Source organism: Heteronotia binoei, chromosome 17 (genome assembly GCF_032191835.1).
Source record: "Heteronotia binoei isolate CCM8104 ecotype False Entrance Well chromosome 17, APGP_CSIRO_Hbin_v1, whole genome shotgun sequence".
Taxonomy (NCBI): Eukaryota; Metazoa; Chordata; class Lepidosauria; order Squamata; family Gekkonidae; genus Heteronotia; species Heteronotia binoei.
This window is the reverse complement of record NC_083239.1, coordinates 45,359,688-45,376,296: the sequence shown is the minus strand read 5'-3', so window position 1 is coordinate 45,376,296 and position 16,609 is coordinate 45,359,688. Positions and strand designations below refer to the sequence as shown.

At 50.9% G+C, this 16,609-nt stretch overlaps 1 protein-coding gene across 1 annotated transcript in view; it reads left to right on the top strand.

Annotated features, from left to right (window-relative positions):
- Positions 1 to 856: 856 nt before the first annotated feature.
- LIPE (lipase E, hormone sensitive type) overlaps positions 857 to 16,609 on the top strand; it is a 57,246-nt gene continuing 41,493 nt past the window's right edge. Inside the window, exon 1 of the mRNA XM_060258204.1 lies at positions 857 to 979. Within this exon, the coding sequence (XP_060114187.1) occupies positions 886 to 979 (94 nt within the window). The 5' untranslated portion in view covers positions 857 to 885. The remainder of the gene's footprint in view (positions 980 to 16,609) is intronic.

Below are 16,609 nucleotides of genomic sequence, written 5' to 3'. Positions count from 1 at the left end.
GCCTGAGGAGGGTGTGGTTTGGGAAAGGGAGGGTCTTCAATGGAACGCCCGAATGCTACACAGTCCGGTTTTCAAAGCAGCCGCCTTCTCCGGGGGAACTGATCTCTGTGCTTGGAGGTCAGCTGTCATAACAGGAGATCTCCATCCCCCACCTGGAGGCTGGTAAGCCCAGCATGCATACAGCACCGGACTTAAAAGCATATTTCTTATTCTTAGGTTTAAAAATCCATTCAAAGAGGCTTGCAGCTCGAGGAATGCACTCTTCCCCTTTCTTCTCTTGCACAAGAGCGCTGGCAATAAATGCATCTCAAACTCAAGCTGCTGAGGTGGAAGCAACAGGCAACGGTTGGGGACTTCCTCCTCAACTAGTTTCGTGCCTTCAGTGGGGTTTCCTTCCAAGCAGAAAAGGCTAGGGTTGCAGACTCTCCATAGGGAATAACGGAGTGCCCAGCAGACATTTCCCTCCCCTCTCCGCTTTCTGATGACCCTGAAGCGGGGGGGAAGGGCCTCCAAAACGGGGGATCCCCTGCCCCCACCTGGGGATTGGCAGCCCTAATTGCAATCTTGTGACTTTTTGCATAGAGCAAATCTATATGTCTTATGACAGTCCACCATGCATGCTTCCGTCTTAAAAACCGCGCTAATCCAGGGAAAATCTATACACCGCGGAGGGCGCACAGCCGCGCCAGAGCCGATCCGGCTCAAACTGCTCCTCCTCGCCCCTTGTTGCATTCCAGAGCGCGCGGGCCCTTTAAGGCCGGCCTGAGAAAGGCGGAAGCGGGAGCCCAGGACGCTGTTACCACAGCAACGCAGCCTCCAATGACGTTGCAACGGACCACCCCGTCCCCACCGACTCCGCCCTCGCGCCATTGGTTCGCGCCTGTCATGTGGCGCCTGCGAGCGTTCGATCCCTGGCGGAAGCCGGTTACGAGGGGGGCCGGCTGGAGGGCGGCAGGCGCAGGAGACGGAGCCTGTCAGGGTGAGTGCGAGAAGGGTTCCCCCCCCGTTGAAGTGTAATGGTGGGGTCTGGTCTATTCTTCCCCCAGGTATTGGGCGGTTCCATTGGAGAAGGAGGGGGAACAGAAGCGAGGTTTGCCTTTTCTCTCTCCCCTCAAGCCATGCTGGAGGCTTGAATTAGTAAACCAGGAGGTCCCCTCTGAGAAGAGAAAGCCACCCCCCCCCCCAAAAAAAAACCCCTTTTCTATTTATATACTTGGTATTTATTTCAGACACTTTTCGCCTTCAAAAGAAGTTTGGACAGTTCCTCCCGCTTTTTAGTTTCACAACAGCCCTATGAGGTAGGCTGCCAGGCAGAACCGGCCCCTTGCGAGTTTCATGGCGGGGGGGGGGGGGAGGGATTCGAACCCAGGTTTCCCTTCACACACACACACACACAAACACCCAAGAAGATGTGTAGAATCCACTGCGGGTTTTGTGGGTGGGGGGAAAGTTCCCTTCTCTTGCTCCCAGGGCTGGCCCTGCCGCTAGGTAATTAGGCAATTGCCTAGGGCGCCAACCTTCTGGGGGCACCAAATTGTGCACCTCCCCATATGACTCAGTGCAGGAGGGGCGCCAGAAATTAGCTTTGCCTAGGCTGCCAGCAGGGCTGGATTAACAAGTAGGCACTGGCCCATGGGCCCCCATGCCTCTCGGGGCGCCAGGTTGGCTCCCCCCCCCCCCAATCTCCCCTGCTTGCAGCCCTCGAAGCCTGAACATGCAGCCAGCAACCGAGCCACTCTTTGCTGGTGTGGCTGCTGCTAGCCTAGCATCGTTGCCAAGTTTGCCTCTCTCTGCCTCTCCCTCGCAGCTTTGTCAAAGGGGCTTTTGAGAAGGTGCCTGCAGGCTGCTGCAGGGGCCACCGGGCAGTGGGGTGGACACTCAGACTCTGAGATAATTTGCAAGGGGGCCTCCAAGATTTTGTCTGCCTAGGGGCCTCCGTAGGGTTTAATCCGGCATACAGTCTAAGGCAGGCTTGGCCAAACTTGCTTAATGGAAGAGCCACAACGAATAAATGTCAGATGTTTGAGAGCCGCAAGACATGAACATCAGATGTTTGCCGCGTGACAGGGAGGAAGGAAGGAAAATAGGTGGGGAGGGAGTGGGCGGAAGAGGTAGAAAGAAAGCAACTTCAACTTTAAATTACATTCTCCAAGCTGCTGGCTGGCTCGGCTTGGTGAAGTCGTTTGAAGAGAGAAATGCCTTCTCCGTGCCGGCCAACAGGGCGGTAGGGGCTTCAAGAGCCACACAATATGCGTGAAAGAGCCACATGTGGCTCCCAAGCCACAGTTTGGCCACCCTTGGTTTAGGGCCAGCCCTGTTTGCTCCCCCTCCCAGAAGCTGTTTGGGATGAGGAAGAGAAAATAAGACAGGGAGGGGAGAACCTGGAGTCTTTGAGGGTTGCTGGACTCAGGTCGGCAGTTGCGTGGTTATCATCTGGAGATGGCAAGGGGGTGCCTGAAATCTTTGGGAACTTAACATGCGCCCACACCGCCAGTCTATAACCTTCAGGGTCGCCCTTCAGACTCCCTGCCCAATGACACTGGGGTGCCTCCATGCAAGGTAACTTTTCACAGCTTTGAGGCATGGCGTTGCTGGAATCTTTCATTTTGCCCTGGGGCTGCGTAGACGGATGTGGGTGTCGGAGTGCATGCAAGCGCAAGTTATTTGGCCCAGCTACGTTCTCCGTTATCGTACACTGCAATATTACCGCTCCTGCCAACAGGTCGCCTCCATTTGCTGCTTTTTAACGAACTGTCTTTCCACAGCCCTGATTGCATCCTTCCAATACAAGGACGATTTGAACTTTAAAAACGTTGGCCTCCGCGTGCGTGCGGTATAGTCCCCCAAAATGCATCCTCTCTGCGGTTTCTCACTAGTTTGCAGATTTTGTTTATATCACCAGGCATTTGGGACATAAGAGGTCCTTTTGGTTGTTCTGTTTCAGTGGTCACCAACGTGATGCTCGTGGGCACCCTGGCGCCCACCCACGCCGTTTTTGACATTCCCCCAAGTGTTCTTAGAAACTGGGCAGAACCAGGTGTGGCTTTTCTCCCAGAAGGTTTCCAATGGGCTGTGCGAATGGCTAAAAATGTTGCTCTGCAGCTCAGGGCCATAGCCAGTGGGCGGGGGCACACCCACTCAGGACCAGCCCTGCCACTAGGCAAACTAGGTGATTGCCTAGGGCGGCGGCCTTCGAGGGGTGCCAAATTGGGCACCCCCCCTAAGTGGCTCGTTGACATTATCAGTGCAGGGGGAAGGGTGGCAGAAGTTAGCTTGCCTAGTGTGCCAGACAGTCTAGGACAGAGATGGCCAAACTGCTGCTCAGGAGCCACATGCGGCTCTTTCACACACATTGTGTGGCTCTCGAAGCCCCCCATCAGCCAGCTTGGAGAAAGTATTTATCTCTTTAAATTACTTCTCCAAGCCAAGACAGCAGTTTGGAGAATGCATTTAAAGTTAAAATTGCTTTCTTTCCACCTCTCCCTCCTCCCACCTATCTCCCTTCCCTGCCTTGCGTCTCTCAAACATCTGGCATTTATTTTATATGGCTCTTACGTTAAGCAAGTTTGGCCACCCTTGGTCTAGGGTCGGTCCTGCCCCCACCCCTCCAATCTTCCTTAACCTTCCCTTTCAGGGGAAGATTGGGTAGGGATGCTGCAGATTCCGTAGGGGGCACTGCACCTATTCCCCCCCCCCCCCCCGCTGGCTATGGCCCTGTTGCAGCTGCCACAAAGATCTTTGCTATGTGACCGAAGGTAAGGGGCGGCAGCCATTTTGTGACTGCACCCACCACACGATGTCAGAATTCCACAGGTGCTCACAGGCTCAAAAACGTTGGGGACTTCTGTTCTTGTTCATTCACCCTCTTTCTGCCCAACCGCTCAAGATGGGGAACAGGATTATTCCACTGCTAGGAATCCATCCCACGGAATGGGGAAACAAATTATTCTAGGTCAGGGTCCTTTTTGCGCTTTCGGAATTCTGACATGGCATGGTGGGCGGAGCAACAAAATGGCCACCGCAGGAGGCGGAGCCATCCACAAAACTATTGCCATGATTTAACTGGTCGCACAGTGGAGATCCTTGTCCTGGGGTGGCAGCTGCTGCCCACGCAGCCTTTTAAAGGCTCTGCACAGCCAATCAGAAGGCTTGCTGAGCAAAAGCCATACATGGCCCCACCCACTTCTTATAAACTCTTAGTAGGTGCCAGAAAAGCTGCCTGTGGGCACTGTGGCACCCATGGATGCCACACTGAGGACCAACCCTTTGTGGTGCCAAAGCACATTCATTAGCTGTATTATCAGCGGCTCAGTTTGTTTCCTGCTGTCTCCCTCACCCCCGGCCTCCTCTGCTCGGCCATCAATCACAAGGGCTGGCAACTTGATCTTCTAGACCGGCAAGTTCGGTTTTCTGTGCTTCCAGGCAGACCTGCTTGCTTCTTTGCTGGTTGATTGTTTTGCAACGTGTATTCAAAACCAGACAGACCGTGAGACGTCTGCAGTTGGGTGAGGTGTCCCCTCGTTTCAGTGCTTCCCTGGTTTTCAGACACGGACCGTAAGGACGTAACAGAAGCCATGTTGGATCAGGCCAGCGGCCCATCCAGTCCAACACTCTGTTGTCGCATAATGGCAAAAACCCAGGTGCCATCAGGAGGTCCACCAGTGGGGACAGAACTCCAGAAGCCCTCCCACCATTGCCCTCCAAGCACCATCACCGCCCCACATATAAGCACATAAGAGAAGCTATGCTGAATCAGGCCAGTGGTCCCTCCAGTCCATGCCACACAGTGGCCAAAACTCAGGTGCCATCAGGAGGTCCACCAGCAGGGCCAGAATACTAGAAGCCTTCCTGCTCTTGCCACACACCCCCAAGCACCAAGAATCCAGAGCATCACTGCCCCAGAGAGAGTGTTCCCTCTTGCAGCTAATAGCAACTGATGGACCTCGGCACCATTTCTTTCTCCAATCCCTTCTCAAAGTTGCTTATGCTTGTAGCTGCCACTTCCTGCAGCAGCTAATTCCATGTGTTAGCTATTCTTTGGGTGAACTAGTACTTCCTTTTATCTGTTCATGGAGTACCCACACATTCTTATATTGTGAGAAAGGGAGAAAATTACTGCTTTCTGAACCTCCTCTATCCCAGCGCTCGACTAACCCTGGAGCCTTTCTTCTGTGTGGTTCAAATGCAACTCTGTGAACGTCTCTGCAGTGCTACGGAGGGGTCCTTCCTATTATGGCAAGTGGGGCCATGATCTGGCCTTGTCTGCGTGGAAAAGCATTCAGAATCGGTGCCTGTTTTTCACAGGAGTCTTCCCCCTTGTTGTCTGCTAGACAAGTCCTGCATAAATAGCAATAAAGGCAAATAGGCATGAAGGAACTCAGCTTAAGTCCCTGGAGAGCCGCTGCCAGTCTGAATAGACAATACTGACTTTGATGGGCCGAGGGTCTGATTCAGTATTAGGCAGCTTCGTAAGTTCATAAATGTAGATCAGATGCTAAGAGAGTAGCAACAAGTGAGGTAGGAAGTCCTGGTTCCAGTTTCAGGAAGCTAAGGCTTTGCTGGCCTGGGTGGCCCAGACTAACCCGATCTTGTAAGATTTCCACAAGCATAGACAGCTTCAAGAGGGGACTGGATCAACATCTGGAGCAGAGGTCCATCAGTGGTTATTAGCTGCAGGGTATTGATGGAACTCTCTGTCTGGGGCAAGTGATGCTCTGAATTCTTGGTGCTTGGGGGGGCAACAGTGGGAGGGCTTCTAGTGTCCTAGCCCCACCGGTGGACCTCCTGATGGCCCTGGATTTTTTGGCCACTGTGTGACACAGAGTGTTGGACCGGATGGTCCATTGGCCTGATCCAACATGCCTTCTCTTATGCTCTTATGTGACTCAGAGTGTTGGACTGGATGGGCCATTGGCCTGATCCAACATGGCTTCTCTTATGCTCTTATGTGACTCAGAATGTTGGACTGGATGGGCCATTGACCTGATCCAACATGGCTTCTCTTATGTCCTTATGTGACACAGAGTGTTGGACTGGAGGGGCCATTTGGCCTGATCCAACATGGCTCCTTTTATGTTCTTATGTGACACAGAGTGTTGGACTGGATGGGCCATTGGCCTGTTCCAACATGGCTCCTTTTATGTTCTTATGTGACACAGAGTGTTGGACTGGATGGGCCATTGGCCTGTTCCAACATGGCTTCTCTTATGTCCTTATGTGACACAGAGTGTTGGACTGGAGGGGCCATTTGGCCTGATCCAACATGGCTTCTCTTATGTTCTTATGTGACACAGAGTGTTGGACTGGATGGGCCATTGGCCTGTTCCAACATGGCTCCTTTTATGTTCTTATGTGACACAGAGTGTTGGACTGGAGGGGCCATTGGCCTGATCCAACATGGCTTCTCTTATATGACACAGAATGTTGGACTGAAAGGGCCACTGGCCTGATCCAACATGGCTTCTCTTATGTTCTTATGTGACTCAGAATGTTGGACTGGATGGGCCATTGGCCTGATCCAACATGGCTTCTCTTATGTGACTCAGAATGTTGGACTGGATGGGCCACTGGCCTGATCCAACATGGCTTCTCTTATGTCCTTATGTGACTCAGAATGTTGGACTGGATGGGCCATTGGACTGATCCAAAATGGCTTCTCTTATGCTCTTATGTGACACAGAGTGTTGGACTGGATGGGCCATTGGCCTGATCCAACCAACATGGCTTCTCTTATGTGACTCAGAGTGTTGGACTGGAGGGGCCATTGGCCTGATCCAACATGGCTTCTCTTATGTGACTCAGAGTGTTGGACTGGAGGGGCCATTGGCCTGATCCAACATGGCTTCTCTTATGTGACTCAGTGTTGGACTGGATGGGCCACTGGCTTGATCCAACATGGCTTCTCTTATGTTCTTATGTGACTCAGAATGTTGGACTGGAGGGGCCATTGGCCTGATCCAACATGGCTTCTCTTATGTGACACAGAGTGTTGGACTGGATGGGCCATTGGCCTGATCCAACATGGCTTCTCTTATGTTCTTATGTGACTCAGAATGTTGGACTGGATGGGCCATTGGCCTGATCCAACATGGCTTCTCTTATGTGACACAGAGTGTTGGACTGGATGGGCCACTGGCCTGATCCAACATGGCTTCTCTTATGTTCTTATGTGACTCAGAATGTTGGACTGGATGGGCCATTGGCCTGATCCAACATGGCTTCTCTTATGTGACTCAGAGTGTTGGACTGGAGGGGCCATTGGCCTGATTCAACATGGCTTCTCTTATGTGACTCAGAGTGTTGGACTGGATGGGCCATTGGCCTGATCCAACATGGCTTCTCTTATGTTCTTAAGAAAGATCAGCCCTGGTCAGTATTTGAGTGGGAGACCACGAGGGAAGCACGTAAGCATCCAGGTGCGATTGGGAGATGTTATCCTAGGTGGGGTCACCCATTAAAGGGACAATCAAGTGGTTCTTTTATAGATTTGGTACCTCGTTTCCTAGAAGCAGGATTCTGTGGTTCTTGGCAGCTATGCAACAGGCATAGGTCCAGCTGATACTGTTTGTTGGTGTCATTTTGTGACAAAAGATTAACCGCTGGTATTTCTGCCTTTTCCCTGACTTGGATGGCCTGGGCTTGCCTGATTTCATCAGCTCTCAGAAGCTAAGTAGAGTCAGCCTCGGTTAGTCCTTGGATGAGAGATCACCAAGGAAGTCCAGGGTCTGGACACAGAAGCAGGCAGTGGCAAGCCACGGGGTCTCCATAAGCCAGCTGTGACTTGGCCTCGCTTTTCCCCACCGCGGTGCCTCCCTTGCAAGGGTGTTGTAAAGGAACACTGACACGACAAGTACATGTGCCCCGCCATATCCTGCGGACTCAAAACTACTGGCAGCCATTTTGCTAGGTTGTAAGCAGAGCGTTAAAACTGCAGGACTGCGGTCCTAAGCTCTGCACACACGATCTGAGTTCGATCCCCGGTGGAAGCTGAGTTTTCAGGTAGCCGGCTCGAGGTTGACTCAGCCTTCCGAGGTCGGTAAAATGAGTACTCAGCTTGCTGGGGTGGGAAGCATAAATGACCTGGGGAAGGCAATGGCAAACCACCCCGTAGAAGGTCTGCCGTGAAAATGTGAAAGCCCAGAGTCGGAAACGACTGGTGCTTGCACAGGGGACCTTTCCTTCCTAATGGATCAACACAGTAATGGATAATCCAAATAAAACAATAAAAAACTGTACAAACAACACTATAACTCTGTAATCAAATTATGCAAATATCTAATAATACTAATCTAATAATATCTAATAATAATTCACCGCCACAGGAGGTGATGGCAGATACAAGCACAGACAGCTTCAAGAGGGGATTGGATAAGCATATGGAGCTGAGGTGGCTATTAGCCACAGCTTATCATTAGAGCTCTCTGTCTGGGACAGTGATGCTCTGTATTCTTGGTGCTTAGGGGGGCACAGTGGGAGGGCTTCTAGTGCCCTGGCCCCACTGGTGGACCTCCTGATGGCACTTGGGGTTTTTTGGCCACTGTGTGACAGAGAGTGTAGAACTGAATGGGCCACTGGCCTGATCCAACATGGCTTCTCTTATGTTCTTATGTTCTTACTTTGTAATGTACAAAGTCCAAAAAATATATAGAACAAACTATTAGTAATGCAGTCCAATCAAAATGACTGGATGGTACAGGTAATTTGAAATATGCTGAGCTGTGTGGCTAAGAAAGGTTATTAATCAGGATCCCGAGAGGAAATTTATATTGCAACTTATGAATATAAACATTATATGAGTGTGTTAGAATTGTTACAGAGAATTACCCTTCGGTGGAATAAGACTTACCTGAGGAAGGGCTACGCCCTGAAACACCCTTTATATCAGGAATTCGCGTAGTTTGATTTGGAGGCTACGATAAGTTGATCGTAATGGATGCCACCCTTCTCTTAAGCAGTGTGTAGACGAATTGCAGATTTATACCCCACCTTTCTCTCTGAATCAGAGTCTCAGAGTGGCTGACAATCTCCTAGGTGGGTGGGGCTGAGAGAGCTCTCCTAGAAGCTGCCCCTTTCAAGGACAACCTTTGCGAGAGCTATGGCTGACCCAAGGCCATTCCAGCAGCTGCAAGTGGAGGAGTGGGGAATCAAACCCGGTTCCCCCAGATAAGAGTCTGCCCTTTCAAGGACAACCTTTGCGAGAGCTATGGCTGACCCAAGGCCATTCCAGCAGCTGCAAGTGGAGGAGTGGGGAATCAAACCCGGTTCCCCCAGATAAGAGTCTGCCCTTTCAAGGACAACCTTTGCGAGAGCTATGGCTGACCCAAGGCCATTCCAGCAGCTGCAAGTGGAGGAGTGGGGAATCAAACCCGGTTCCCCCAGATAAGAGTCTGCCCTTTCAAGGACAACCTTTGCGAGAGCTATGGCTGACCCAAGGCCATGCTAGCAGGTGCAAGTGGAGGAGGGGGGAATCAAACCTGGTTCCCCCAGATAAGAGTCCGCACACTTAACCACTACACCAAACTTGTTTACAAAGAAGCGTGAAGCATCAGAAATCGTGGCTGTGATTCCCACAATTGCGCCGCTCCCTTGGACACTCATACGGATGTCATTAATAAGCTGGCCAAATTTGTGGCGTGACTCCACGTCGCCAAACTTTTGCGCAACTTAGTGCTTTCCCTCCGAGGCAAAATCTCGCTTCTGTTTAAGCGCCCAGGGTGGGGAGCGGTTGGTATCTCATCTGGCAAGCCACAATGGAATCTGTGTTATTAGCAATGAGTGCCTGGCACTGCCAGGAGTCGCTCTGGGCACTGCCAGGCCCTCTTGCCGCATGACGCTTGTTAATCTTAATTCTAGTGGGCATTAGCCTGTTGATGCTCTTTTTGTTCTCTTGCTTTCTCTCTCTCTCTCTCTCTCTCTGTCCCCGTCAGCAGTGTTTTTGTCCTGGAATCTGAAGTATCCGGGCAAAGAGCTGGGAGAGGTAGATCAGGCGAAGGTGCGGGTCCCCCCCTCCACCAATCCTGGAGTGGAGAGCCATAGCGTGATGTGGAGGCCAGACCTCCGAGGCCACTAATCTCTTGCACCGGTTTCCCCTTCTCCCTCCTCCTCCGCCCCCCAGCTGAGGTCAAAGGGCAAGGATGCAAGCAGTTCCTACAAAGGGAAATAGTTGACTTCACGTCCTCCCCAACTCTCCGCGGAGCTGGCTGTTGACTGTTTGCAGGTCCTTCCCTGCCCTCTTCCCCAGTCCCCTGCATTCCCCCGTTCTTGGACCTCTCTCTTGGGTCGTGCCGTGTTTTGATTCCATGCATCGGTCTGTTGTGCTCCCGAGTCGTTCTGGCTCCTCTTATTCCCCAGCCGCCGTTATCCACAGGGTCAAACCAGACGAGCTGCTGAAAGAGTCATGATTTCCGAAGGAAAACATGCGCTGGAGATCGAACTGAGAGAGCCGACGCGGTGTAGTGAAGAGGGTCAGACTAGTAATCTAGAAGGTAAAAGGTGAAGGTAGCCCCCTGTTCAAGCACCAGTCGTTTCCAACTCTGGGGTAACGATGTTTTCACGGCAGACTTTGTTACGGGGTGGTTTGCCATTGCCTTCCCCAGTCATCTCCGCTTTCCCCCCCCAGCAAGCTGGGGACTCGTTTTACCGACCTCGGGAGGATGGAAGGCTGAGTCAACCTTGAGCCAGCCACCTGAACCCAGCTTCCACTGGGATCGAATTCAGGTCGTGAGGAGAGAGCTCGGACTGCGGTATTGCAGCTTTACCACTCTGTGCCAATCTCTAGTCTGAATCTGTTTCCCATGTTGTCGATTATAGGAGAGAATCGGTTTGCTCTGGTCCGCCACTTTCAGATTTCCAAGACTCTACAATTACGAGCAGAGAGCTTGGACTGCAGTACTGCAGCTTACCACTCTGCGCCACGGTGCTGGTAGTTCTGTAAGGTAAAAGGAAAGGTAGTCCCCTTTGCCAAGCACCAGTCGTTTCCAACTCTGGGGTGACTTTGTTTTCACAATGTTTTCACAGCAGACTTTTAACAGAGCGGTTTGCCCTTGCCTTCCCCAATCATCTACACTTCCCACCCCCCACCTCCGGCAAGCTGGGTACTCATTTTACCGACCTCGGAAGGATGGAAATCTGAGTCTACCTCGAGCCGGTTGAACCTGAACCCAACTTCCGCCGGGATCGAACTCAGGTCGTGAGCATGGAAGTTCGCTGGGAGATCTTGGGCCAATCACAGACTCTTGGCCTAACCGACCTCACAGGGTTGTTGTGAGGATAAAATAGAGTAGAAGATGTCAGCCACTGTGGGTCCCCAGTGGGGAGAAAAGTAGGGTTATAACATGAGTGAAGTAAGCAGATAAATAAACAATGGATCTTCCAGTGTTTTGACTAGTTCGATCCCCGGCTGGTATTGGAGAAGATTTGTGGCAGTTCAAATGCTATAGCAGGGGTGGCCAAACTTGCTTAACGTAAGAGTCACAAAGAATAAACATTAGATGTTTGAGAGTCAGTTTGGTGTAGTGGTTAAGTGTATGGACTCCTATCTGGAAGAACCAGGTTTGATTCCCCATTCCTCCACTTGCACCTGCTGGAATGACTTTGGGTCAGCCATAGCTCTTGCAAGAGTTGTCCTTGAAAGGGCAGCTGCTATAAGAGCTCTCTCAGCCCCACCCACCTCACAGAGTGTCTGTTGTGGGGCGGGGGAGTAAGGTAAAGGAGATTGTGACCGCTCTGAGATGCAGAGCATAGGGCAGGATATAAATCCAATATCATCATTATCATCAAGGAAGGAAGGAAGATGGGAGAGAGAGGAGGGAGAGGTGGAAAGAAAGCAACTTTAACTTTAATTGTATTCTCCAAGCCGTCTGCTGGCTTGGCTTGGAGAAGTGATTTAAAGAGACAAATGCCTTCTCCGAGTTGGCCAGTGTGGCAGTGGGGGTTTTGAGAGACACACAATGTGTGTGAAAGAGCCACGTGTGGCTCCCAAGCCAGAGTCTGGCCACCCCTGTGGTATAGTGAAGTTCTTCGAAACGGTGTTAACGCTGTCTGTATCTTGGGAGTTCCCGCATCCGGTGATTATGTGCTGGGATAAAAAAAGGTCTTTGGACCAAGCTTGCCAGACATTTTAGGCTACTGGAGCAGCCAATTTCTTTATTTGGAAGATCTGAAGGCCCTGCTTGGAGAAGCTCCCAACTTAAAAAGCACAACCAAATGGACGTAACCAGCCAAGGTAATAAAATAAGACACTCGGAGCAGGTCAATTAAAAGAAGGGCAATAAAATCAAACCCAGACTGGAAAGCACATAAATACAGTACGCAAAAAGCGCATAACGCAAATGCCGTTCAGGGGTGTGGTCAAAGTGTTTAGATCAGGGGATTCCCCCACGGGGTGCCTGGGGGCACTACAGTGCCAACCGGCACCTTTCCTTTTCCTCGTGTTCGGAGCATCGGAGAAGAGCCAGGAGTCCAGCAGCACCTTAAAAGGCTAACAAAATTTGTGGCAGGGGAAGAGGGACGGTGGCTCAGTGGCAGAGCATCTGCTTGGGAAGCAGAAGGTCCCAGGTTCAATCCCTGGCATCTCCAACTAAAAGGGTCCAGGCAAACAGGTGTGAAAAACCTCTGCTTGAGACCCTGGAGAGCCGCTGCCAGTCTGAGAAGACAAGACTGACTTTGATGGACCCAAGGTCTGATTCAGTATAAGGCAGCGTCATATGTTTATATGTAAGAGCTCTCATGAGTCACTGCTCACATCTTCCGCGTTTATAGAAAGCGGGTGGGAGTGTAGTAGTTAAGAGTGGCGGACTCCAACCTGGAGAACTGGGTTTGGTTCCCTGCTCCAGTCTTCTCCTCCTCCTCCTCCTTCTTCTTTCTCCTCCTTCTCCTCCTCCTCCTTCTCATCCTCCTCCTTCTCCTCTTCCTCCTTCTTCCTTCTCCTCCTCCTCCTCTTCCTCCCCCCATCACAGCTTCCTGGCTGGCCGCTGGAGATCAGATTGGCTATGCAGCTTAAAATGACATTGTCTCGGCAACATCTGCCACTGTAGGGTTGGTTTTATTCTTTCTCTCGTTCCTCTGTCGCAGTGTATTTTTTAAAATTACTCCTCGTGTTCCCTGCATTTGGGCTTCCTCTATGGGGAACGGGTGTCTGTCTCCCGCGGGGGCCATTTTGTGGTTGCCCCCTGTATCAGAATTCCAGAGGTGTCCACAGGCTGAGAAAGGTTGGGGATGCCTGGTTTAGGCAGATGTTCTTTAAGGCTGGGGTGTCAAACTCATTTGTTATGAGGGCCGGATCTGACATAAATGAGACCTTGTTGGGCCGGGCCATGTGTGTACCTATTTAAGATTAAGTAGCAGAGATATAAATGTCATAAAGTACACAGACATACAGAAATATATATTTTTAAAAACTTAAAACATGCTTAAAACATTAGCATATTAGTCTTAAAGATGCTTTCTTTGTATTTCTCCCATGGGATCCAGGGAACTGGGCAAAGGAAGCTCTGGCTCTTTCCTTCCTTCCCCAGGGCACTGGGGGGGGGAGCCTCAGCCAATAGGAGGCAAAAAGGCTTGGCTCAGTAGCTCTGCTGTGTGATTGAGAGAGCCTGGCAAAGCAAGCTGTTATGCAGAAGGAAGCAAGGTATAGGGAAAAGGAAGCAGATGACAGCCAGTTGCTCGGGGGCCTGATAGGAGCCTTCTGGGGGCCTGATTCGGCCCTCGAACTGCATGTTTGACAACCCTGCTTTAAGGGATGTTCCACATGTGTGACAACTCCCTGACCTACATAGAGGCCTTCTCTTCTCCCTTTCCCATCATAGTGCTGGGCATCTTTTAGTTTAATAATGAGAAAGCAGCTTTAAAAGTGCACAGTGTTCCTTCAGACGCGTCCAGATGTACCTTAATTTGAGAGGCAGAAGCTGACTCCGCAGCGTAGGGTGTGGGCATGCTTGTTCACTTCCATGGTATAGCACCTTAAAAACTGGTCCTGCCAAACTGTAGCGAAAGACGGCTGTGTACAGCGCTGATTGAGCAGTACCTGTGTCATCACTTGCTCATATTCCCCTCACTGCCACCACCCTGTGGAAAGGATTTTACAACTTGATTTTAATTGTATATGGGCACATCTGTCCAGCAGGGCTTGACAGCGGGAGAGAGCTCTGGCTTGTTCCATGGGAGAAACAAAACGTGGCAAGCCTTGTTTCGGGATTCATTTGCATGTTTAGAATGATAGAGACGGAGGGGGGCCTAGAGGCCATCTAGTCCAACCCTCTGCTCAGCGCAGGATCCAACCCTAAAGCAGCAGTCCTCAACCTTTTTGGCACCAGGGACCGGTTTTGTGGAAGACAATTTTTCCATGGACCGGGGTGGGGGTGGGGGAATGGTTTCTGGATGATACAATTGTGCACTTTATTTCTTTTAGTTTAGTGTGGTGGTTAAGTGTGTGGACTCTTATCGGGGAGAACCGGGTTTGATTCCCCAGTTCGCCACTTGCAGCTGCTGGAATGGCTTTGGGTCAGCCATAGCTCCGGCAGAGCAGAAAGGGCAGCTGCTGGGAGAGCCCTCTCAGCCCCACCCACCTCACAGGGTGTCTGTTGTGGGGGAGGAAGGTAAAGGAGATTGTGAGCCACTCTGAGATTCAGAGTGGAGGGCAGGATAAAATCCAATGTTGTCTTATTATTGTTACTATATTGTAAAATATAATGAAATATTTATACAACTCACAGCCCGGTTGCTAACAAGCCGCGGACCGGTACTGGTCCATGGACTGGGGGTTGGGGACCGATGACAAGTGTTCATCATCCAGCCATTGCTTGAAGACTGCCAGTGTGTGGAAGCTCTCCGCTTCCCTAGGCAGCTGAAATATAGAACCATCAAGTTGGAAGGGACCGTAGAGGCCATCTAGTCCAACCTCTTGCTCAGCACAGGATCATAGAGTTGGAGCGTGTCATACAGGCCATCTCATTCATCTTGCGATGGGTTTTGAAGAGGGGTGCATGTAGAATTTGGATGCCCCTCCCCCCCCCAGTTGAATAATGGAGCTGATAGATGAGACAAAGGTAATTTGGGGGAAGTAGGAACGGGATGTGTGATGCACCTCGTGGGGGTCACAGAGAAGGATGGAAATGTGGTGCAATGAGATGTCCAATTGGGGCTCCATCTCGCAAGGCTCTTTCTGGGCGCTCTTTGGTTATCTTGCATTGGGAATACAGCCTTACGTAAGAACATAAGAGAAGCCATGTTGGATAAGGCCAACAGCCCGTCCAGTCCAACACTCTGTGTCACACAGTGGCCCAAGGGTCCGCCCAGAGGTCCACCAGTGGGGCCAGAACTCCAGAAGCCCTCCCACTGTTGCTCCCCAAGCACCAAGAATACGGAGCAGCGCTGCCCAAGACAGAGTGATTCCTTTATACCCTGTGGCTAATAGCCACAGATGGACTTCTGCTCTGTAGGTTTATCCAGTCCCCTCTTGAAGTTGTTGATGGTTGTAGCTACCACCACCTCCTACAGTACAGAATTCCATGTGGTAATGACTCTTTGGATGAAGAAGTTTTTCCTTTTATCTGTGCTATAACAGATCTTTCCTCCTCTTGGGTCCATTCTGCAACATGGCACCCGTTTCTAATCTCTTTTTCTGCACAGCTCTGTTTTCCTCCTCCCTCCCCTGTTCCTTCGCCCTCTCTTCTCTACCCCACGCCGTCTTTCTCCATCCTTCCCCCCCCCCTCCCAAATACGCAAGTGCCACAGGTGTGGATTTATATAATCCCCAACCTGTCTGCATCAGCCTCTCTGATAAAATCCAACGATCTAAACGGGCGTCCCAGGACCACCAACCCAGTGGGGCACTTTCACACAAGCCATAGAATGCACTTCCAATTCGCTTCCAGCGCACTTTAAGGATTGTTTGAAAGTGTTTCGCGCTGTTTCATGCGGTAAAATCATTGGAAGTAGATTGAAAAGTGCTTTATTGAGAGAGTGTGTGTGTGAGAGTAAGCGTAAGCGCCTGCCTAACCTTTATTCCCAGCTTCTCTCTCCAGTGGGGACCCAAAGCCATCCTTTGATTCCCTGCTCCTTCACACAAAGGCTGCTGGATAACCTAGGGGCAGTCACAGTTCTCTCAGTACTCTCTCAGCCCCCCCTACCTCCCATGGTGTCTTTTGTGGGGAGAGGAAGGGAAGGTGATTGTCAGCCACTTTAAAACTCCTTACCATAAATGGGGTATAAAAAAACCTGCTCTTCATCATCTTCTGCTCCTCCGTTTTATCCTCATAATGACCTTGTGAGGTGGGTTAGGCTGGCACTATGTGAGTGAGCCCAAGCCACCCTGCAAGCTCCCAGGACCGAATGGGGATTTGAATCTGGACGACCCCCCCGCCCCCGAGATGTGTGTACCTATTTAACATTAAGTAGCAGAGATGTAAACTTTATGAAGGACACAAATACAATTAAAATTTTTCTTTTTAAAAAAAACCCTTAAAACATGCTTAAAACATTAGCATTTGTTGGTCTTGGAGGTGCTTTCTTTGTATCTCTTCCATGGGATCCAGGGAACTGGGTAAAGGAAGCTCTGACTCTTTCCTTCCTTTCCCAGGCAACCAGAAGGTGGAGGAAGAGAGGCTTGGCT